The sequence below is a fragment of the Heteronotia binoei genome, chromosome 1, assembly GCF_032191835.1.
Source record: "Heteronotia binoei isolate CCM8104 ecotype False Entrance Well chromosome 1, APGP_CSIRO_Hbin_v1, whole genome shotgun sequence".
Lineage (NCBI taxonomy): Eukaryota > Metazoa > Chordata > Lepidosauria > Squamata > Gekkonidae > Heteronotia > Heteronotia binoei.
In genome coordinates, this window is record NC_083223.1 from 175,898,741 (window position 1) to 175,921,927 (window position 23,187).

The 23,187-nt window shown below is 44.4% G+C and overlaps 1 protein-coding gene across 2 annotated transcripts; it reads right to left on the minus strand.

The window, feature by feature from the left end:
* Window positions 1–2,389: 2,389 nt before the first annotated feature.
* Window positions 2,390–23,187, minus strand: GTPBP2 (GTP binding protein 2). 2 transcript variants are annotated; one of them, XM_060244495.1, is made up of 12 exons: window positions 22,876–23,187; window positions 18,464–18,490; window positions 17,746–17,930; window positions 16,852–16,960; window positions 15,449–15,646; window positions 15,190–15,364; window positions 14,623–14,842; window positions 6,470–6,605; window positions 5,846–5,904; window positions 5,243–5,414; window positions 4,628–4,792; window positions 2,390–4,397 (listed from the first exon to the last, which is right to left on the minus strand). In XM_060244495.1, the coding sequence occupies exons 1-12, from the start codon at window positions 23,053–23,055 to the stop codon at window positions 4,200–4,202; spliced, it is 1,824 nt and encodes a 607-aa protein (XP_060100478.1). In that variant the 5' UTR covers window positions 23,056–23,187; the 3' UTR covers window positions 2,390–4,199. The 2 variants fall into 2 exon arrangements, with proteins under 2 accessions (XP_060100478.1, XP_060100485.1); XM_060244502.1 differs by lacking the exon at window positions 18,464–18,490 and having other exon boundaries at window positions 3,643–4,397; window positions 22,849–23,153.

Sequence of the window (23,187 nt, forward strand, 5' to 3'; positions counted from 1 at the left end):
CCTGCCTCTGCATAGGGACCATGGACTTCTTTGCTGGTCTCCCATCCAGGTACTAACCAGGGCCACCAATCCGACTTAGCTTCCAAGATCTGACAAGATTGGACTAGCCTGGGCCACCCAGGTCAGAGCAGTGGACTCTTACATTTGCTAAATTTTGTTAGTTGTTGTTCGCCAAGCATCTGAGAGTGAGCTGTAATTCATTGAAGCCTATGGTGGAATAAATGCTGTGTTAGTCTTTAATGTGCTGCCGGACTTCACCTCACTGTGTGGTATGTTCCTTGCCTCTGTTCTGAATGGAGGAGGAGTACCTTTTTTCTGCTGCAGTCAGCATTGCTTTTCTTTTGGCTTGTCTTCATTAAAACTGAGTTGGATCCCTGGGACAGTAGATTGGCATTGTGAAGACTTCCCGGACATGGGCCAGAAGCAACTGTTATTTTTAGAAAGTCTCCTTTTATATTTCAAGTAAAAAGTCAATGACACTGTGATGTACTTAAAATACACTGGAACATAGGGTTGAATTTAGATTATATTTTACATTGCTGGAATGGAATTTTCCTGTTCCTCCCCTCCTCCTGCAACTTCCTGGTCTTCATGAAATACTGCTGCTGGACATAAGAGACTCTGAGGAAAGACAGACTGCAGCAGGAAAGCTGGAAACTGCCAATGGATCTGACCCCTCGGAGGAAGTTTATAAGTATGTAGCCAGTTCATTTATTTATCCAGCATAGTGACTGGATTTCTGCATATGTAGTACTTCAGGCCAGCAAACTGAAATCCACTGGCGATGGATAGAGTTTGTGAACTTTGAAGCCCATGTGTATAAATTATATTTCACATTTAAAAACCCTATAATTATACTGGCACTTAGCCATACTTTTCTGTATAGGGTTGCCAGTAGTCTGGAGAAAAATGTTTCCTTCCTTTCAAAGAGGTTTTGTAGAACGTTATTTAGCAGATGATTGTAACTTACCACCATGCCATGAAAAACTTCACCTGCCCATTTCCACACATTAAACCTCTATTAAAGGGTAAGACTTTTAAAAAAACCCTCCAGGATGGTAGCAGTCCTTGCAGTGATCTATGCTGGGGACACTCAACTTAAATGTGTCCAGGGAAATTTTGCTTCAATTTGTTACATTGTTCTAGAACATTAATTATTTTTGAGTTGAAAGGGCTCAAACCAAGAGCTCTTAATAAATAGGACAGCTAATGTAAGGTCATGGTCCTGAGACGGATTGTTTAAGAAGGGTCCCAATTGAATTATATACTGGAAACATTGCAGTTTGCTTTCATTTTAGGGACACTATTGTATAGCAGCAATAACAAACTGAAGAATTAGAGACTTACAGATTTGCATGATTTTTAGTTCCCCCAAGACCTTGATTTACGTTTTCTCTTTCAAGGGAAATCATTGCAAAATATCCCCCCCCCCAAAAAAAAACACCAACCACCACCACTACCCTGTATTCTTGCCAATGTGATAGGAACTCCTTCAGTAAAGAATGCTAGCACTGGGAGTTCTGCAGCTTCAACGGCCATTTGTTTGGTAGCATTGTCCCATAACAAACCGCATGCAAAGGTCACTAAACCAGTTAAGTGACACTGCAGTGTTATTAAGATGAGGAAATGAGTCATATCAAGCAAGCAGAATGTGACATTCCATCCCCCCTTCTTTATGTAGCAGCCAGTTAAATTCCTTACTGAACTATTTTGCTCTCAATGGCTTCTTCCCTCCATACCCAAATTGCTGTGCTCAGGCTGATATGGTTCTCAAACACATGCTAGGCAAGGTCAGATAGGCATGTAAACTGTGTACAATCCATCATGCAATAGGGATTTTATAGGAGGGAATTTAAGATGTCATTTTGCATGTGGTGGAGAGAGCTCAGATGGAAATTTTTCTCCCTCTGCCAGAATACTAGAACTTGAGGGTGTCCAATGAATGAAGGGCAGAATGTTCAAGGATGGACAAAAGGAAATACTGCTTTACACAGAGTGATTAAAATGTGGAATTCACTGGTAGTGGATGTAGTTATGGCCACAGGAATAGACACCTTTAAAAGATTAGACAGATTCATGGAGGATAAATCTATCGATGGCTACTAGCCATGCTGCCTAAGGGGAACCTCAACATGCAGAGTCACTAATCCTGAGAATCCCAGAGCCAGAAGGCAACATCAGGGAAAGGCCTCAATCTCTTTACTCTGCTATTGGCCATGCAGAAGAACTGGTTCAGCATAACTACATCCTGTGTGAGACAGGATGCTGGACTAGGTGGATCACTGGTCTGATCCAGCAGGGCTGTTCTTACATTTACGAAGGAACAGAAAGACACTCCAAAGCTGACACTTCCCAGCAGTATTACTGTTACACTGATATTACAACAAAGTTATTATTCAATAAAACATCTTTATTTTGTACATTATATATATAAACAGGAGATGAAAACAGCTCCCTCCTTTTAAAGAATCCACACAAACAGTGAACATGAAAAGCATGGCACTGAGAATACTCACAACAGAAGGCAAGGGTAGACAACAAAGTGTCAGCTTTTACAAGGGTCAAAACAGCACCCTGAATGTTTGCAGTTGAAGCAGTTCACTGTAACTCAGTGATGCTAAAGCACTCCTTTGTACAGGGCAGCTTGGTGACCACATCAAACCTGATAGAGGGATCTGTTAGGCCAGTTTCTTAAGTGCAATCAAAAGTGCTGTGCACATGGGACCATGCTGATCTTTTAAGGGAGAGTCAGAAAAGATACTATCTTCTAAGCTAATATTTAGATTAAATTAACTGCTGTCTTTCTCCTCTCCCATTAAATGAGGGCGAATGTCCACAGTGAAAATGAAAGGAGCATCATCAGGAAGGAAAGCAATCAAGGGTTCCAGTTTTCTTTTTAAAAATCATAAATAAGCTGTTTATCTGCATGGCTCTATCAGTGATCCAAAAATATCTGCACTGAATAGAACAAAGATAAAGCAAAACATGGTAACAGAATGAGGAGTGTCTTAATACAGGCCATTTTCACTGCCATGTTAATTCTTGGCTACTTCAACACTTACTGTATCAGTAGCTAAAAGATATAGGAATAATTAAGCAAAAACATTGTTACCAATTTTCTCCCTTGAAGAGGCACAGCTGTCAGTATGCCTGAAAACTGTCCTACACCACACATTCTGGGGCTATAGCTGCACTTGTATATTTTAGATATAGAGATGGTTAGCAAGGCTGAACTGGAGTCATAATAATTGCAGTCATGTGTCAAGCTTTCCTGGGATGGCCAAGCAGCTCTTACTGGTTTGACCATATCAAATTAAGGCAGGTCTCTCAAGGAACACATTAGGCTTGGGTGCCTAAAGCTGATCAGAACATAAAGCCAACAGCAGAACCTCAGCTTATGAAACAGCCAGCAAATATTGAGAGGCATGAGATCACCATACTTGGCTAGAATTCCTTCGGGAAACCCCTTCACATATAGGACACTTTTGTCAGCTCTACTGCGGAAGCAAGTAGTTGTTGATGAGGGAAAGAACAACTTCAAGGTCATGATATTGGGAGAAAGTGTGTACTGTTATTATCAGATAAAGGTTTTCTCAGGGAGATGTTCCTGCCCCATACCAGCCCTTTAAAAATTTAGTGGAAATTAGGCTACTAAAATTCAGCACACAAATTAAAATTGAGGAACTAGCAGATTAAAATGAAACCAAAAACAATTTTAAAATGATTAGAAAGGTCCTGAGCTGTATTGTGGGCAGTGCAAAACTTTCAGCTGTACAGCTCATCTGTGACAATCTGAAAAGGCAAAGAACAGGACAATACAGGGACTGAGCCCAGCAGGGAGAATGGGTCAACTATTGCTGCCTTAAGGGTGGCAGAATTCCTCAGGTACAATCCAATACACTCACCCTGCCCTCAGAAATAACTTCCAACCAAAGTAAACAAAATCAGGTGTTGACAGGCCTGGCAAAGATGCAGCCCCTCTTGTCTACTTCAGGGAAAGCAGGGATATGAAAGCAGCAGGTAAGGTACAAACATGCTTAACTTGCTCCAGAGCACTCGGTTCAGGAATCCTCTGCAGTACAGAAGAAATGTGATGATGTAAAAAGACTGGCCAGCAGCAGCTCTGGACAGTGGCTCGGAGGAGGCTGCTTCCCTTCCTCTATTGCTATCATGAGGAGATCTCACAGATCTCATGCAAGTCAGAAACTGACTAGCCCAGAGCTTAGGCCTTCTTCTAAGCCGTTCTCTCCAGTGGTGATCGCTTGGATATATGTGACATGTCCAATACCTTTGGTAACTCCTTCACGGAACAGAAGCTTGGCTCCTATCTTCAAATACTCAGGATGTTTAATGAATCTGAAACGAACCACAGCCTTTTCTCCTGTCCGCAGCTTGTCCTGAATGAGAGGAAATGGTATGATTATAGGGTAAGAGCTAGCCTAGCTATTTAGCTTTGGGATTCTAGGAACCAGGAAGAAAAAGAAGGGTAGCCCACTGAGAATGTTTCAGTCCCAAGGTGCTGGAGAAACTAAAGGCATCTAAAGTGGAAGGCCTTGATGCAACTGCTGAAATGATGAGAGGGATAAGATGCTCAGTGAGCAGACAGGAAGATATCCCTCAGACCTACCTTTCCCTGGATCTTTTCCACAATTGCTGTTTGCCGCACATTGCCAACATGCACTGTTACTTGGAATCCCTTCCGGAAAGTTGTGGCATGGAAGAGCAGAACAATTTCAGCTTCAAACACTGAGCAAATGGTAGGGTTCATCTCTGGGCTTACCATCACCATTCCCTAAGTGACAGTAAGATTGTTAGGCCAGTTCTCTGGACAGCAGCACCCTTCCCATTCCATCCCATGGGCAATAAGAAGGCTACTACCATCTTTCCTGATGTTTTCCAGTTGGAAGAAGCTGGCCTTTACTCAGACTAACAGAATGGAGGGATAGTAGAGAAAATATGTATAGGAAGACATTCCAGGAAGGGAGCAGGGCAAGGGAGAGAAAACCTAATTACTCATTTCTGCTCTACAGCTTTAAGTCTACTGTCAAATTTAATAATTCCATCTGAAGACTATTATTCCACTATTTCCAGCCTGAATCAAAATGCCTACTGAAAATCAATTAGTGTCTTCCAGAAGAACCACAGTCTGCAGCCCTTCACATCCTCAACCCATGACACAGTTCTCAAAAGGTGAGAGGGGGATCTTGAAACTATAGCTTCCCAAGATAGGAGGTGGACTCACTTTGCGCAGTAGTGAGCGATCAAAGTGTCCAAGAGCAAGTGTAGCAGCTTGCCCAGCCCGAAGTACACGGCATGCTGAACGGTTCCGCTGGATACTGCACACTTTCAGCTGGAGGAATTTGCCATCATCAGTTGGACCAACCACCAGATTCTCTCCCTCTCTACATATTCCACTGGCAAATGCACAAAATCAGGAGACCATATTTAGCCCCCAAACACAGGGAAAGCCATTAGATACCCAAAACAACAGCTTCATGTTAAGAGAACTTGTATTACATTCTCCAAACAGACAGCACAGCTATCTGTACAGGTGGACATAAGGGACTTTTAAAGAAATAGTTTCATCATTGCTTCTGTCTTTGCAGTGCAATCAGATCTCCTTTACTCATAGATGTAACATTCATTTTTAAACAAAAATATTTTTATTTTGCTTCTCACCACGAAAACACGGTACCCAAGAATGTGGCATATAGAGCAATCCTAGGTTTACAATACAAAAAGTAAATATTCAGCTACATGGCTCGTTCTCTGAAGGCCTAAAGTTCTTCGCATTCCCTCCCTACCCATTGCATCCCTAAGACTTTGTGCATGGAGCACCACCCACCTTGACAGAGTTCCTCCAACAACAGTGCCCACCTCAGGTACTGTGTAGATTTCATCCACCTGCAATCAGACAGGAACAAGAAGTTCAGACTGCAGCAACTACAGTAAGAGCAAATAATATGTCCTTTCTTTGGAGATTTAATACATGCCCCCCCCCCCAAAGATTCAGGAAAAGTTCCTAGGCCTTTTATCAGAGCTGAAAAAAATACTGGGAATCAATTAAATTCTAGCAGGTACATAAGTGAAATCTATTTCCTCATATAAATTAAGACTCAATTTCCATGGATCACCACCCTTCCATCTGTAAATTAAGGTTTATTGGATTTATATCCCACCCTCCCTGCCGAAGCGGGCTCAGGGCGGCTCACAACCAGTAAAATCAACTCACTCATATTACTTACATCCTAAATTAAAATTAAACAGTTAAAACAGTCTGGTGCTAATATCATTTGGTATTGTTTCATTTCAGATGGTGCTCAATATATTTCAGTGTCATTCCCTATTACCATATCAGTCATTCCAGATCAATTAAAGGCCAGCTGGAATAATATTGTCTTATAGGCCTTGCACACAATGGAGATAGTACTCCCTGAGACCCACAGTAAAAGAAGGGATCCTTGTGTACCTGAAATTCAGTAAGCTGCTGCATTAGATCTTCTTGCTCTTTGCTGTTTGTAAGAGGAGGAAGAATGTTGAGGAAAACTTTCAAGAGATCCAGGTTCTCTCCAGAAACACTGGATAAGGTGAAGATTGGAGTGATGCTGCCAACACACAAGAAAGAATTCATCTGGTGACTAAAGAAACCACCACTCTGTTGTGAAATAGATCATCCTAAAGCAAATTACAGTAAAATCTTTCTTATCCACAACATCCAGTTAATTGGCACTGCTCAGAGAGCAAGCTCCACTCCCCCAGCCAGCACATCCCTATGTCTTTGAGCATGTGTACAACTCCCATTTCTCCAGCCCACAATCTAGTCTTTGCTGTCACTGATAGGCTTCCAACAGGCAGCACTGCCATCTGACATTCTTGGGTATCTCCTTTGTTCTCAGCCTGCCTTGAGCAGAAGGGCTGCCAATCAACTGGCTTGCTTGTCTCCCTGCTGCAAAAGATGGCTTCATAGCAAGGAGAAGGGTCCCACCAAGCATGAGGGCTACCACTGTGGCATTCCCAATGGTTGCTGAGAATTCTCTGAGTAGGGGTAGGAGAAAGCAGTAAGTTATATTATCTGCAACATCTGATTAACCGCCAACTCTCATTCCCCATGAGTGTACATATTCAGAGGAGTTAGCCGTGTTAGTCTGTTGTGGCAAAATAGTAAAGAGTCCAGTAGCACCTTTAGTCTTGAGATTTGTTAGTCTTAAAGGTGCTACTGGACCCTACTATTTTACTACATATGAAATAGATCCAGGTGGATTACACCAGCCCTGTAGCTAACTGCTCACTGAGTTCACGAGAATTTTTCCCAGATGAATTATTTCCTGTGAGCTGGGAAATATTTTCAGATGCAGCATAATAATAATTCCAACTGGAAGACAACTGTATAGCTCAGCTCATGCATGTAAATAAGCTGTGACTGTGAGTTTCCACAGAACAGGTGAGCAAATTTGTCAGTTCTCCCTAAGAGGCGGAGGACATCTTGGGTGTTTCCCACCGTCCAATCAGGGAGGCAGGATCAAAAATCTTCCTCTTCCTGTTGCTGTGGGAACCACCCTCTTGCTCAGTTCATTTCCTGCCTCGACAGGGAGAGCAAGTTTCCAGGATAGGCTCCTATCCCTTTTTCCTTATTCTTACTCTTAACTTAAAAAAAAAAAATTACCTTCCTCTTCTTCTTATATTTAACCCTTCTACCTTCTACCTTCATTTCACCTCTCTTGAATAATTTTCCCTTTACCTCAACTCTGAGGGAAGGGAGCGCTGAACAGGCTCAGGCCCCTTTAAGGGACAGCTGCGGCGCGAAGAAAAGGCGCGATGCAACGCCGTCCCAGGGACGACTTTATGGATGACCCCGACTCCGATGCCTGGCATGGGGCTGAAGAACGGGGATCCTCCGGAGCCGGCATGACCCGCGGGCTTGCGGCGGCTACCGGCAACGTGCCCTGTAGGGGCGGGCCGCCGGCGAGCGGCAGAAAGCGGCGCTGGTCGTCCTCGGCCACAGAAGAAGCGCGAGCTGCGTTCTCTTCCCCCGTCGGCCATTTTGAAGCGCGAAAAACAGCGCGAAGCGGGCCCGGGCTGCGGCAACCCTTTGCTGAGCAGCAAGGGCTTCCAGAGGCCAACCTCCAGCCAGGAGACTTCAATCACGGCCTCCAAGAGAACGCACAGACATCTCAGCCCCTGGTGGGGCAGGGTAACGTACCCTCAGTGGGAACTACTTCTTCTTTTACATTTGATTTTTTAGAATGCATTAAGCAAACAGTAGACAGTGCAGTCAGAGCTGCAACTCTTAAAAGACCTTATGCTGCGAGCTCTGTCTCTTCCTCCAGGTCTCCCTCCCCAAAGAGGTCCAAAAGCCGTACCTGGCTCACCAAAGCACAGAAAAAGACCCTAGCAAGTGAATGTGCAGGGAGAGCGTGATCACCTGAAGTGGATCACTCTGAGGATTCTGAGAGGGAGGACCGGGAGGAGGGCGAGTTTATCTCAGATGAAGAAATAGAATGCAGTGCAGACCCAGAGCCTTCCTTAAGATTTTTTAAAGCAGAGGAGTATCAACCACTCCTAGCCAAGGTACTGGCAGCCTTAGACCTCTATGAATCACCTGAAGAGCAGGAGGCTAGTTGTCCCCTAGCAAATCCTAAGAACAAACCTAAGGGGAACACAGAGTTCTTCCCTCGGTACCGTGCCACGGATAAGGTTTTTCCTTTCCCTGAGTTTTTTGAACGCCAGTTGAAGGCGGAGTGGGCCAAACCCAATTCTAATCGCCAGGTGCCAGGTTTCCTTAAAAAATTGTATGCATTGCCTTCTTTTGCAAATGACATGCTGCAGGTACTGCTGGTTGATGCGCCAGTGTCGGCCCTGCAGTCACAAGGACTCTTGTCTGAGGACGGACATGGATCGGTTCGAGACAGCTGGGACAGAAAGATCGACCTAGCTCTGAAAAGAAACCATGAGGCCACGGCCTTGGCAATTAAGGCAGCGGCTACAAACTCTATCGTGTCTCATGCAGCAATCGTTTGGGTTCGACGCTTAACCCAACTACTTCCCAACACAGATAGGAGGATCCTCGAGGGCACCAATAAACTTCTGAGAGCGGCCGAGTTTTCTGCGGATGCTTCTTTGGATACTCTTACCTTCGCCGCCAGAGCAATGGCATCATCGGCAGTAGCGAGAAGGGGGCTGTGGCTTCGGGCCTGGCCGGCAGACATTCATTCCAAATCAATAGTGTCTTCCTATCCCTTCCAGGGTGAGAAGCTGTTTGGAGACGCTCTGGACAAGATACTCGTGGAGACACGTGATAAAAAGAAGGCTATGCCTAAGTACCTCAGACGTCCAGAAAGGAAGGGCTTCGGATCCAGTCCCTTTCGAGCTTCAAACAACAACAACTCCAAGCCAAAACAGGACTTTCGAAAGTCACCCTGGGGGCAGCCCAGACAAGGGTTTCGCAAGAACTTCGGTAACCAGAGATTCCAGAGGCACCAGTCCGACAGATCGAATAAGCCAGACGGGGACTCTAAGCCCAATAAGGCCTGACTGGACTTCCATTCCCGTTGGGGGTCGCCTTCTTCATTTCCAGCAGATCTGGGCGACTTCACTAGCCGACTCTTGGACTTTAGAAATTGTCTCCCAGGGATACGCCATAGAGTTTCGAAGAACCCCTCCAAATCGTTTTCTTGAATCCCCTCTTCGTTCAGACCCAACCAGGAGAGACATCACTTTCAAGGCAATTCATCACCTATTGGAGTGTGCAGCGATAGAACCAGTTCCACAGAATCAGAGATGTCAAGGTGTCTATTCGATTTTTTTTACGGTTCCCAAGAAAAACGGGGACTGGAGAGCAATCCTGGATTTGAAATTTCTGAACAGGGCCATCAAACTCCGTCACTTTCGTATGGAGTCCCTCAAATCCATAACGGAAGCTCTCCATCATCAGGACTACATGACATCTTTAGATTTGACAGAAGCATATCTGCACATACCGATTCTTCTGGCACATCGCAAGTTTCTGCGTTTCTGCGTGAACGGGTCGCACTTCCAATTCAGGGCTCTACCATTCGGCCTGGCAACAGCACCCAGGGTGTTCACCAAAGTACTGGTGAACATAATAGCTCTGCTCAGACAACAGGGGATACATGTACACCCGTATCTCGACGACCTGTTAATAAGGTCATCGTCCATGAGGAGTGCCCTACAAGATGTACAACACACCATCAGTTGTCTGCAACAACACGGCTTTATAGTCAACCTCTCCAAGAGTCATTTGCGCCCGACTCAGAGGCTGGAACATCTGGGCATGGTCATAGACACGAACAGGAACGCCCTCTTCCTACCAGAGGACAAGGTGCTGAGAACCAAGACTATGGTAAATCAGGTGATCAAGGAAAGTTCATCATCCCTCCAGTCCCTGGCAAGACTCATGGGTCTGTTGGTCTCGAATCTCGAGGCAGTCCAGTGGGGACGATTCCATACCAGGTCATTGCAGATGTTTTTACGACCTTACCAGCTCCAGATTATGGAAAAGCGTACCCTGTCTCTGACAGTACCTCTAGAAGTGAAGAAGAGTCTAAGATGGTGGACAATAGATACCAACCTACGACAAGGGAAGATCTTCTGGGTGGAGAAGGAGATGCAGATCTTCTCAGACGCCAGCCTTTCAGGTTGGGGGGCGACCCTCGACGAGAAGCCCACGCAGGGTCAGTGGTCCACCAGGGAAGCAAAGCTCCCGATCAACCTATTGGAGCTCCGGGCCATTCGATTAGCACTACTCCACTTCCAGGACCAGATCATCGGTCAACATGTCTTAATCCGGACAGACAACATAGCGGCCAAAGCATATTTGAACAACCAAGGGGGATCCAGGTCCTCAGCTCTGTACAAGGAGGCCGTGAAGTTGTTCAGCTGGGCGGAAGACCATGTGAAATCAATCAGAGCAGAGCACATTCAGGGAATCTGCAACATCAAGGCGGACTGGCTCAGCAGAGAGAGCATTCAATCCGGGGAGTGGTCGCTCAACAAATTGTTGTTTCAGAAAATAGTGGATCACTTCGGTCTACCGATCCTGGACCTCTTTGCATCAGGTCAAAATCACCAGCTTCCAAGGTTCTTCACAAGATTCTTCCACAGCCAGGCAGAGTCCACAGATGCTCTAACATCCCCGTGGCCTCAAGGTCTTCTTTACGCCTTTCCTCCGATACCTGTCATTCCAAAACTGCTCAGAAGAGTCAAGCTTCTGAGAGCCGAGATTTTGCTGGTTGCTCCCTGGTGGCCGCGACGTCCGTGGTTCTCCTCAATTCACCAGATGTCGACAACGGAACCACTCCACCTGCCTATGTGGCCAGACGCGCTATTACAAGGACCGGTGTGGCACCCGCATCCCGACTGGCTGCGATTGACCGCGTGGAGGTTGAGAGATCGTTGCTAGATCTGGGATATTCAACAGAAGTAGCTAGCACTATCTTAGCATCCAGAAAAGACTCCACCACACGTATATATAACGCCTCATGGAAAGCCTTCCACAGATGGTGTCGGAGAAAGGGGGTGGACCCTTTACAGCCTTCTATTCCGAAGATCTTGCAATTCCTCCAGGATGGCTTACGCACAGGTCTTAAACCAGCCACCCTTAGACGTCAGCTGGCAGCACTTTCATCAGTACTTCACCAGGTGGAGGGGTACAAGTTGTCAGCTCACCCTCATATTCGCCGTTTCCTAAGAGGAGCCTCACTAACATCTCCTCCTCAATCTCATTGTTTTCCTACGTGGCGACTAAATCCAGTGCTGTCAGCCTTAACCAACCCCCCATTTGAGCCTTTAATGTCGGTTCCTTTGAGGATGCTGCGTATGAAGGTCATCTTTCTGGTGGCAATAACATCGGCCAGAAGGGTTTCCGAACTCGGGGCTCTATCCGTCAAGCGGGAACTATGTGTGTTTCACAAAGATAAGGTGGTCCTCTACACAGACCCCACCTTCCAGCCGAAGGTTTCCTCTAAATTTCATAAAAACCAGGAAATCAACTTACCATCGTTTTGCCCGAATCCCAAACATCACAAGGAGAAGGTATGACATACACTGGATGTGCGTAGAGCACTAAAGATCTATCTGGCCAGAACTGAACAGATTCGTCAGTCAGAGTCTATGTTTATCAATATAACATCGCCCAGACTGGGCCAGAAAATGTCCAAAGCGGCAATAAGTTATGCCATCAAACAATGCATAGCAGAGGCTTATAAAGCGATGCATCTCAAAGTGCCCGAGGGGATTACCGCTCATTCAACAAGAAGCGCAGCAACCAACGCCGCACTTGAGAAGAACGCTTCGGTCGAAGAAGTTTGCAAAGCAGCCACGTGGTCATCTGTCTCCACATTTGTCAGACATTACAAGATCAACACTTATGCCTCTGCGGACGCAGCCTTTGGCAGACGGATATTGCAGCACGTGCTGCCCGATTAGGGCGATCCCTCCCTGACTAACACTGCTCTGGGAGCACCCAAGATGTCCTCCGCCTCTTAGGGAGAACGACCCTTGGCACTTACCGTGAGGGGTCCTTCTCCTAAGAGGATAGGAGGACATCTTGCCCTCCCGTCTATCGCCCTATCTGTGGAATGTTATATCTCTTTTCCTTCTGGCTAGCACCAAATTTCCAATGTTTATTAGGTCAAGTACTACGACCTGTCCTTTTCTCTTTATACCAGTTGTTTTTTCACAGCGATATCTTTCGGATTAAAGTTGCAGTTTTTGATGTTTATATATAGGTTAAGTTATTCATACTGCTGCTCGGAGTCACCCGAACTGAGCAAGAGGGTGGTTCCCACAGCAACAGGAAGAGGAAGATTTTTGATCCTGCCTCCCTGATTGGACGGTGGGAAACACCCAAGATGTCCTCCTATCCTCTTAGGAGAAGGACCCCTCACGGTAAGTGCCAAGGGTCGTTCCCATCACTATTCTGAGAGCATCAAGGTGAGGCCAAGAATGTCAGAGAAGAACAATTCACAAAACCCTGCTGAAGATTCTACATGCAGACTGTATGGGTACACTTATGTGTATTCAGTAGCCCCTAAAAAATACAGGAGGGGGGATATAACACAGGCATCAATGCACAGATTCTTGAAAATCTCAGCTTTCTGTTCTCAGAAAAATGCCCTCTGCAAACAAGTTGTTTCCCCTCTTCCCCTTCCTTCTTGCTGTCCTTGCCCGAGAAGCAGAGGGCACTTGTCTTCTCCTTCTGTTTGCTGGGTAATGTGTCACCAATGTTCCCTCTAATTTCCCCCCTACTAAACAGATCAGTTTACATTCTGACCAGAACGCAACTGCTGTAATCTTAAAAAGGGCAATGGGCACTGCAAGACCTTGCATGGCTCCACACTGTTGTAAGTGGGGCTTCCTGTGTTAATAAGTGGCTGCTCATGCACACAGTTCAGAGGGAATGTCACCAGTTAAGCTGTGTTCTTCCTTTTCCTACCCACAGCTTTAGTCATGGACATGGGTACAGTGCTGTCTCTCACACTCCCTGCCATCCAGCCAGCTAGCTGTCTGAGTCCAGTCATTCCCATCCTGCTGATCTGTCACCATAAAGGAAACTCATCTCCTCCTAGCCTACAATTCGATTTGTAGTTCTGTTCCCAGAGAAAGAATGTTTCCTCTGAGATCAGGGTCTCCCTAACTTTAAGGTATCCTGCATCTCTCTATCTTAACACCTAGCATTCATGCCAATATTTCACACATTGGGACCATACTTTGCATTGGCACCCAGCTATGAACTGGAGTGATAGCCTGAAATTTCAAAGTTACAGTAGATCGCCCCCACAGAAGTTTATTGGAGCAAAGCAGGAAGTGCAGCAACTAGTCAAAGCCTCTAAGCAGCAACACAGATACAGAGTGCTAGATGTGTCAACTCCAGAGTTGCTGGTGGCAGCAGCTGTTACCCAATGCACTTTTGGTACTCCCTGGGAGCAAGGAAAAGAAGGAGTGTCACCAAACAGTGACTCAGGACAGTTGTGAGGTTTTCAGAATGTGTGGGGACCAGCTTGAAGGAACAGGAAGGATCTGCAAGTTCATTCCTTCACAGCAGGCAAGTGTGAGGAGGAGGAAGAGGAAGGAGGAGTTGGATTTATACCCCACCCTTCACTCAGAGTCTCAGAGCAGCTTACAATCCCCATTCCTTCCTTTCCCCACAACAGACACTCTGTGAGATAGGTGGGGCTAAGAGACCACTTTGAGCACTTCTCTTGAGAGAACAGCTCTGAGAGAACTGTGGCTAGCCCAAGGTCACTCAGCAGCTGCAAGTGGAGAAGAGAGGAATCAAACCTGGTTGGTTCTCTAGATTAAAGTCTGCTGCTCCTAACCACCACACGAAATCGGCTCTCAGTGCTTGTTGAAAGCCACAATTCTAAATACAGTTATTGAGCAACTAGCACATTTTAATTACCTGTGGGACTTGCATCCAAATAAAGATGCATTGGATCATGGGGAACAAGGCTCCACCTGCTTCTTCAGGAACCACAGGTATCAGCCCTCACATTTTCACTGCTACCAGGCCATCACTTGATCTGATCTTTTCCTTCCTCCAACAATTTAGTCACAGTTGACCCACAGCTGACCTTTTCCTCCCACTTCTAAAACAATTCTTACTTAGGAGACTGGGCAAACTGCTGTGCTGCTGTGACAGCATCATCATCTGATGTTACTAGCAAGGGGAGCTTGTTGCAACCAGGCTGCTTCAGGATCCTCTCCAGCTGCTTCACTGTCCGTTCCACAGTGGCTTTTGAGCACAAGTCCACTTTGCTAATGACTATGAAGAAAGGGACCTTGAGGGCCATAGCCAAGCCTAGATGCTCTCGGGTTGTACCTGCTGTAAGAGAAAGGATGTTGTAAAAGACAAGCTGAGAGAAGGTTAAAACTATTATAAAATAGTTAAAACTAATATAAAATATTAACGCTCTGGTACTGCCACTCTGGGATTGCCCTGCTGAAAACATTTTCTGTAGATCACCATGGAGATGGCACCAACATAACCTCATAGCCTATACAACCTGATGAAAGATGTTTTTGTGCTGCTAAGGATAAGTGGCAAATTTTATTCTAGTCTTTTTTTATTGGCCAAACATAAGATTTTACGATGATGATGATGATTTTAATGAAATGTTATGGCAGTACTCTAAAATCTCAATAACCAATGAAATGAGAACATGCATTTACCAATTCCAGTATTGGCGCTAACCACCAGCATGGCGAAGTCTGGGCAGTAACTTGTAAGTCCAAAGATGGTGGTTTTCAAGTACTTGTGATGGCCAGCCAAGTCAATGAAGGTGATCATCTTGGAGGAACTCTCACAGATCTCCTCAGCTGTTCGTGAGTCACTGTAGTTTACTACCTAGATGGCAAAATAAACAGCTTTCAAAGGCAAGGAGAAAAGCATCCTCTTTACCTCAACGCCAAACACTTTTGAGACTCCTACCTCTCCTTTGCTGTTGAAGCCAAGGATTTCAAAGCTAATGCTGGATGTCCTCCCTGACTGGATCTCATGCAGGTGCCGGAACAGATTGAGACGAGCTCTGCCTCGTCCGTTATCCAGCTCTCCCTGTGTCAGGACACCTAGTAGAGTTGACTTGCCTGAATCCACATTCCCAAGCACAGCCACTCGCAAATCTAAGAACTTACAGGGAAAAAAGGTTGAACTATAAAGATCTGTTTGTAAACAGAATGCAATAATAGAGATGGCTGTTTCTAAAGTGCAAATTCTGAGTTGGACTTTGTCTTGCAAACTGATCTGCCAAGGCATTTAGAGGTACTTTTGGCAATATGCATAATAATCTTTGATACCACAACACTGTTTTCAAGAATTTAGAATTAGCTATTTTGGCCTCCAAACTGAGCAAGAGGCTAGAAGGCAGCACTCAGAAAATGAAACACCTTCTAGGACTTTCTCAGCCAAAGTCTCCTTCAGTGATTCTCCATATTAGAGGATACTGAAACCAAAGTGGTAGTCAGAACCCTCCTCTCACTGAGGGGAGCTTTATAGCTAGAAAACTATAAATACTTTCCTAAAATATCATCTTAAAAATCGTAAGTGCAAGACATGGCCTGGCCCAAAAGAAGCCTGGACATGTAGTTTAGAAGTGTGAGGAAAAGCAGCTGGCTAGCTGATGACCTCCTCCACACCCTGGAGAGATGCATAATTTAGGACAGTGGGTCTCCCAAGAACTACTGACTGACCTTGGACAAATGTCATCAACACCCCCACTCTTGCAGCCATTTACCCTAATTAAGCAACACTAGTAGCTTTTCCCATCTAGTACTCACAGGGCTATCAAGCCCCATTTACACCTACAGTCCACCTCAAGGGGAAAAAAAAACTTGTTAAGTTATTGTTTTTAAGGCAAATATATCAGCTTGCCTCAAGGAACATATCAAGAGCACCTAGCCACTGCTAACTCAAGCTTAAAAGGAACACTAGCTACCAATACAGTGAGAGTGTGTTCTTGGATCCATACTCACTTCCCTAATCCATTTGGTTTTCTCTCCATGAAATGATGGTTGTTTTGCTATTGCCTCTGCAGACCTCTTCCTTCGAGACTGGTAATTACAGCCTTCCCCAAAATTGCTTTTCCCCTTTTCTCCGATTTCCTCTTAGCTAGCCTTGTGCGTGTTTTCGGTGTGTGTGTATACTTTTTGGTCATTTCATTTTCTCTAAATAAAAACCCTTTCTGGATGAACATCTGTCTGGTTTATTTGTAGAGTTCTCTTATGGAAAAATCCCCATAAATATTGGTGGAGATCCCAGTTACCCACCTCTCGCTCAGTCTCCTTAAGCAAATTCCCCCAATTAAGCAGGAGACTGCCTCTTTGGATAACAGTTACCTGCTGGTTATCTGGGACCTTTCGGACAAGAACCTCAGTTATCTTCCTGGGAATGTCACTATCATAATCCACCTCTCTTTCACGTAGCACAGTGATATCAGCTCCCACTCTGCAAATGGCAAAACAGAAAACTCACAGATATTAGTGAATTATATGCAAGGAACTCTCCATGAGGCAAAGAAACTGTTTTTGCAGTGCTTTTCTATAAAAAGCTTTTCATTTTATTTACAGATACAGGGGATACTTTTGACACCTTTCTCTCTTGACAACAAAAATTAGTACCTAAGAACACTAAATATCAGCACGCTCACCAGTTTTACAGAGCTTCGTTTATGTTTTGGCACAGACATCAGCTAAGTATCCTAATTTTAAAATTTAAGGATTCTGGTAACATACAGCATATCACATGTAACAATCCTACCAAATAGAGGTATTAAACAAGAGGGAGAGATACTCTTGTTGACATGAAATCACTGAACATGTAGACAATGACATGGTGACAGATAAGACTCTCACCATGTCAAAGTGAAGTAGGTCAAAGTAGGTAAAGCAAGGTGTGCATCTTATTAAGTCTCTGTAGTTCTCATTTAGTAAGCCTCATTAAAATGAATTCATCAGAAACTACGCAGAACTGTCTTCTATATGAGCTCTTGTTGTGAGGAAGGGGGAACCACTCTCCTATCACAACTGTGATATGCTTCTCGAAACACATAAGGAATATAGTAAAATGAGAAAATGGCCTTTGTGCAAAGGCCTCAGTCACTCAATTACTAGAAGTGCTTTGCCAGGTTGGAAATATTCTGTGGGGTGACAAGACAAGGCCCCAGGTAATTTCTTGAAATAACGGAGTACAATCAGTTTGTCCTGGCTCAGAAGCAGGACAGATGCACATACTTCTCAGCCATCCGTCGCAGTGTTTTGAGAGAGGCGCGCATCTCCTCTTCAGACAGTCCCACCAGCAGCCCGTTGTCTTCTACACCAATCTGGTACACTGCCTCACCACGGCCTTCTTGTAGACGCCACTTCATCTGCGTTACTAGATGTTCAAAGCGGTACTGGGAAGGATTAACTAGTTTCAGCTGCCCAAAGGAAGATTACAGTCAGCAAGCAAGGGAACCCCACAAGGGGAAGCTGTTTGTGCATGTGTGTGATTTCTTTACTAGAATTCTTGCCCATTTTTACACAAACTGTTAATATGGTCAAAGGATTTCCCAGCTGTACTTTTATTAAAATCTCTTTGCCCAAAGTAACTCCACTAAATGAGTTTAGATGGAGCAGTTACATTCCAGACACTTAAATAAAGGAGCAGTATATAACTGAGCAACATATTTGACAGTTTTTCAAAAGAGAAAACATAACAAGCAAGGAAATTCTTTGTCAGCTTAATATCCAATTTTTAAGATAAATTCACAAACATGCATTTGAGATGACCAGCACAAATTTTTGATAAGGTTTTTAAAAAAACTTTAACTCTACCAGTTCTTAAAATATATGTATTTTGAAGCATGCTCCAATTACTAAGTAGTAATTTGACTATTTACATCATATTTTGATAGGTAATTTTTAGACTAAAGAACTGTAACCCTGCAACCTCCTCCCACAAGCAACTCACCTTGTATTCTATGTTTCCATCTTCTGCCTAGTTAAAAGAAAAGGCACAAGTTAGTGATACCCAGTGTTCCCTCTAAGCTGAGTTAGTGTGAGCTAGCTCACAGTTTAAGCTTCCGGCTCACACATTTTTGTCTTAGCTCAGGAAAAATGGCTCCAGAGAATGCAAATCTATGAAGTAGCTCACAACTTTAATGCCAGTAGCTCAAAGTAGAATTTTTGCTCATAAGACTCCATAGCTTAGAGGGAGTATTGGTGATACCTATGCACCTGAGCATTTAATATACCTCTTAACCTCACATTTGATAGCTCAGGAAAGTCAGCACTCAGCAATGACTGGTTTGGACAATGCTGCTTAAACCCAAATATAATGAAAGAGCCCATATATTAAAAAAGGACGAAATGATGTGAAATTTTACATATTTCTCTCATTAGTACATTTCCAGAAACAGTTCTGCTCAGGGTGCTATTGTATGTTTGGTAAACAAAACAGCCTACAAAACTTTTATTATGAATGCCACAAGGGTTGAAAACGATCATATACTTCAATCTGCTAACAGTGGTCATGATGCTTCTTCAGAAACCATTCTCTCCATGTAAACCTCAAGTACAGCCTGAGTGGGAGACAAAACTAATAACTAATTTGTGTCTGCACAAACTAAAGCATTACAGCAGTTCTCATGGAAAAGTTACACTTCTGATCTTCCCTTTAGGCAGTAAGAGATTTCCCTCCCCCTCAGAAGACAGGGCTACCTACCCACAAAACTACCTACCCATTTGTTAATGATCAGTACTGAAAACCATTTAATATACCATCCGAAAAAAGACTGGAATCAATTTCTAAAGAACAGGTATGTCTGAATCACATCCTGTTAATCTTGGTTCAGAGGTCTTCCAAACAGGATTGGTCTATGAATTCTCAGGCAAGGTGCAATAAAACAGACTGGCAGCAGCATGAAAACAGAACAGCTCAAGTTTAATTTCTTCTTGAAAAGTGCTTTCTTCTTTGGAAGTAAACATAAGTCTCTTCCCAATTATAGATTCTCACTATGAGCAGATTCAGTTCTTTGTCTACAGTAGACTTATCTGCTAGCTCAGAGCCTGAGAATGGCAAAAAAGAAAGGAAAGGAAAGGAAAGGAAAGGAAAGGAAAGGAAAGGAAAGGAAAGGAAAGGAAAGGAAAGGAAAGGAAAGGAAAGGAAAGGAAAGGAAAGGAAAGGAAAGGAAAGGAAAGCCTAAAAATGGCATAATAAGCAATATCCTAGAATCTACATCTTTTATTATGAATGCCACAAGGGTTGAAAGAGAGCCAGTCTGGTGTAGTGGTTAAGTGTGCGGACTCTTATCTGGGAGAACCGGGTTTGATTCCCCACTCCTCCACTTGCAGCTGCTGGAATGGCCTTGGGTTAGCCATAGCTCTCGTGGGAGTTGTCCTTGAAAGGGCAGCTTCTGGGAGAGCTCTCAGCCCCACCCACCTCACAGGGTGTCTGTTGTGGGGGGAGAAGATATAGGAGATTGTAAGCCGCTCTGAGTCTCTGATTCAGAGAGAAGGGCAGGGTATAAATCTGCAATTCTTCTTCTTCTACATTTTGGAAATAAGACCAATATGAAGACTAAGGAGGACTCCTTATGCCTACCTTTTACTGTATTTATGCAGCTTCAGCTCCCCCTGCCCCCAGTTTAAGTTTGGGGAAAATAGCTATCAGAACTCCAGGTCAAAATCCACACTTCCTAAGCAGCAGCAAGTTGTATTTAACCATTACCCAGTGAGGCTGAAGTGGAAGTGATACAGAAAATGACAAGCACAGACTTGCTTACAAATGTTATCTGAGGGCAGCAAAGAGGAAATCTCAAAGATCTGTCTAATGTTGCTACCTTGGGGAATGAACCAGATGAGATTTGGCCCACTATCCAAAATTTAGGATAATAATGATAAAACGCGCATCTTAAATAGCTTGATAAGTATCTCATTCGTTTGGATTAATAGGAATTTCTGAAAAGAGAAGATCACAGGATGCAGATACTATACAGCTTTACTATGAGACATCCAAAGTTGCTGGTGCTCTCAAAACATGCTAAGCATGATGGCAGAACAATTTATCTACTACCACCACTCAGTAGCCTATTCCAAGGGCTGCCTTTGACAGTGAACAAAAAAATTTCAAATGGTAGAGAATGCTGCTTGCTTATTAACAGAAATGAACAGGCAAGTATACATTACATCTGAATTGGTCATTGCTTATTTTTGAGCCCAACCCAACCTGCAAGATTTGACCTTTAAAGTTCTACATGCCTGGGGTCATTTCTGGGTATATCTTCCTCTATATGCACCTTCTAGGATTTTAAGATCCACCACCAATGAGGCTTTGCTCCAAGGGCCATCTTTCTGGGAGCTGAGATTAGTTTCTACTAAGAGCAGCCTTTTCAGTTGCAGCTTTGGAGCTGTAGAATATATTCCTTCAAGGGCCTGTCTGCTCTTCATTAACCTAATTTTGGTAATAAGTAAAAAAAAAATTCAACCAAGTTCCTGGGATTTAGCTACATATGTGCTTTTACTGTTAATTTGTTTCTGAGAAGTTTTAATTTTTTTATTAGTCCTATATATAATAGTTATGCATTAGCCTCTGATAATTCTAATGAGAATTTAGCCTGATCTTCAGTTATATTAATTCACTGGAGAATCCAAGAAAACAAAGATGTTTCAAGTAGCCCCTGACTGCAATTTTTATAATAGCTGGGGAGTTGTACAGAGCAAATCCTGTACACAAGCAATGAATTTACTAAACAAGCAATCTTTTTCAGATGGTGCAATGTGTAGTCATCTATAGTAACCCAGTGCTGAGCAAGTGCCCACAGAAAATTACCAAAGATGGCTACAGTTGAAAACAAAGCCACGCAGGGGTAGCCAACAGTAGCTCTCCAAATGTTTTTTGTCTACAACTCCCACCAGCCCCAGTCAGCAGGGCCAATGGCTGGGGCTGATGGGAGTTGTAGGCAAAAAACATCTGGAGAGCTACTGTTGGCCACCCCTGACCGAGAGGCAGTGAAGATGGGAGGAGCATTCAATCTGATGAGCCTTTCTCATGTAGTCTCAAGTGGTACAAGCCTGACATGCTCCATGTGACTATAAATCTCTTCCCCAATTATTAGCTTTCTTCTGTATGGGAATGCTTTGGGGCTTGTGGAGAAGTATTCCACTAGGTAAGTAGTACACCCCAAAAACAATTTACTGACGCAGTGCAAACTACGCCAGCTTTCCTTAGGGACTACCTACACCTTTCATCAAAACACATACACAAGCTAAACATCTCTGGCAAATATTTTTGGCATTAACTAGTACAGAAAACTAATTTTGACTTAAATATTTGCTACTCTTATGGGCACAACCTACCAAATCTAATTGGCTGCCTGCATTTGAAGTAACAAGTGCATGAACCAACTTAAATGCAACTTCAGTGAGTCAGACAATACTCAGCGTCACAACAACTTGGAGGAAGATAAAAATATTACTATAAGAAAACATCAATAGTTTTCATGTTTACTCTTGCCAATCGACAAAGCCACATTACCAGAACTACTGAAGGTTTCCTCTAGCACAGCTTCAAAGTGTCGCTAACATCCATTATGTCATTACTATTAACGCAACAGATAAACATCAGAGGAAACCAAGCAACAGAGGAAACAAAAGTATGTCAAATCACGTAAGGACCGATGGCTTGGAATACAACAGGCGTAAAAAAGGAGGAAACCCAAGGAGAAAAATCACTGCAGTCCAACACCACCAGAGCTGCACATGCCAAATGAATCGTAGGAACTTATAACTACCAAGTCAAAATACTTCAAACAGTGCTTCATCGGATAAGATCTGCCATCTCTGAAAGATTTTATCTCTTTCCCTAATACCACCTAGCAAAGACGCTCCCATTCCCGGCCGGCTGGCCGCCCACCCACAAGTGACACCTGTAGCCATACAAATATTTCTTACATACAAGCATTTCTTACAAAGGTCCTGCACCTTTCCCAAGTCAGGGAGGGCACTGTACTCCGGAACACGACTGCAACTCACAAAGACCAAGGGAGACAAGGATCTAGACAGACGTCTCGCCCTCCGTTCAACCCCCCCAGCAGGCAAACATCCTTCTTCATAGAACAAAATAGGAGTCAACTGCATCTTTAAGACCAACGTAGTTTTATTCAGAACGTAAGCTTTCGTGTGCATGCACACTTCTTCAGAAACGAAAGCTTACGTTCTGAATAAAACTACGTTGGTCTTAAAGGTGCCATTGACTCCTATTTTGTTCTACTACTTCAGACCAACACAGCTGCCTATTTGGCTCTATCCTTCTTCATACTAGTCCAAGAGCGATCTCCACACAGCGCATTATTCCACCACTACCCCTCGATAGGCTGTACTCACCTCCGGCGGCAGGTACGGCGGGTTGTTGGCCTTCCCTCCGCGGTGTCGCCCGTTCTTTTTCCTCCCCTTGGAAGACCCGCCACCAGAGCCGCTGCCACCGCGGCCTCGCAGGCTCCCACCGTTGCCACCCCCCACGGGCCGGCAGCAGCCCCCAAATAGTTCTGACACCCGCGAATCCATCCTGGATCTGCCCGACTGCTGCCACCCCGGCCGCCCCCCCCCCCCTCGCTCCCTCCCCGCGCAGCGCAGACGCTGCTTCGTTCTGACGGCGAGCCTCTATCCTGGCTCCTAGCGTCAGAAAACAACCGCAGG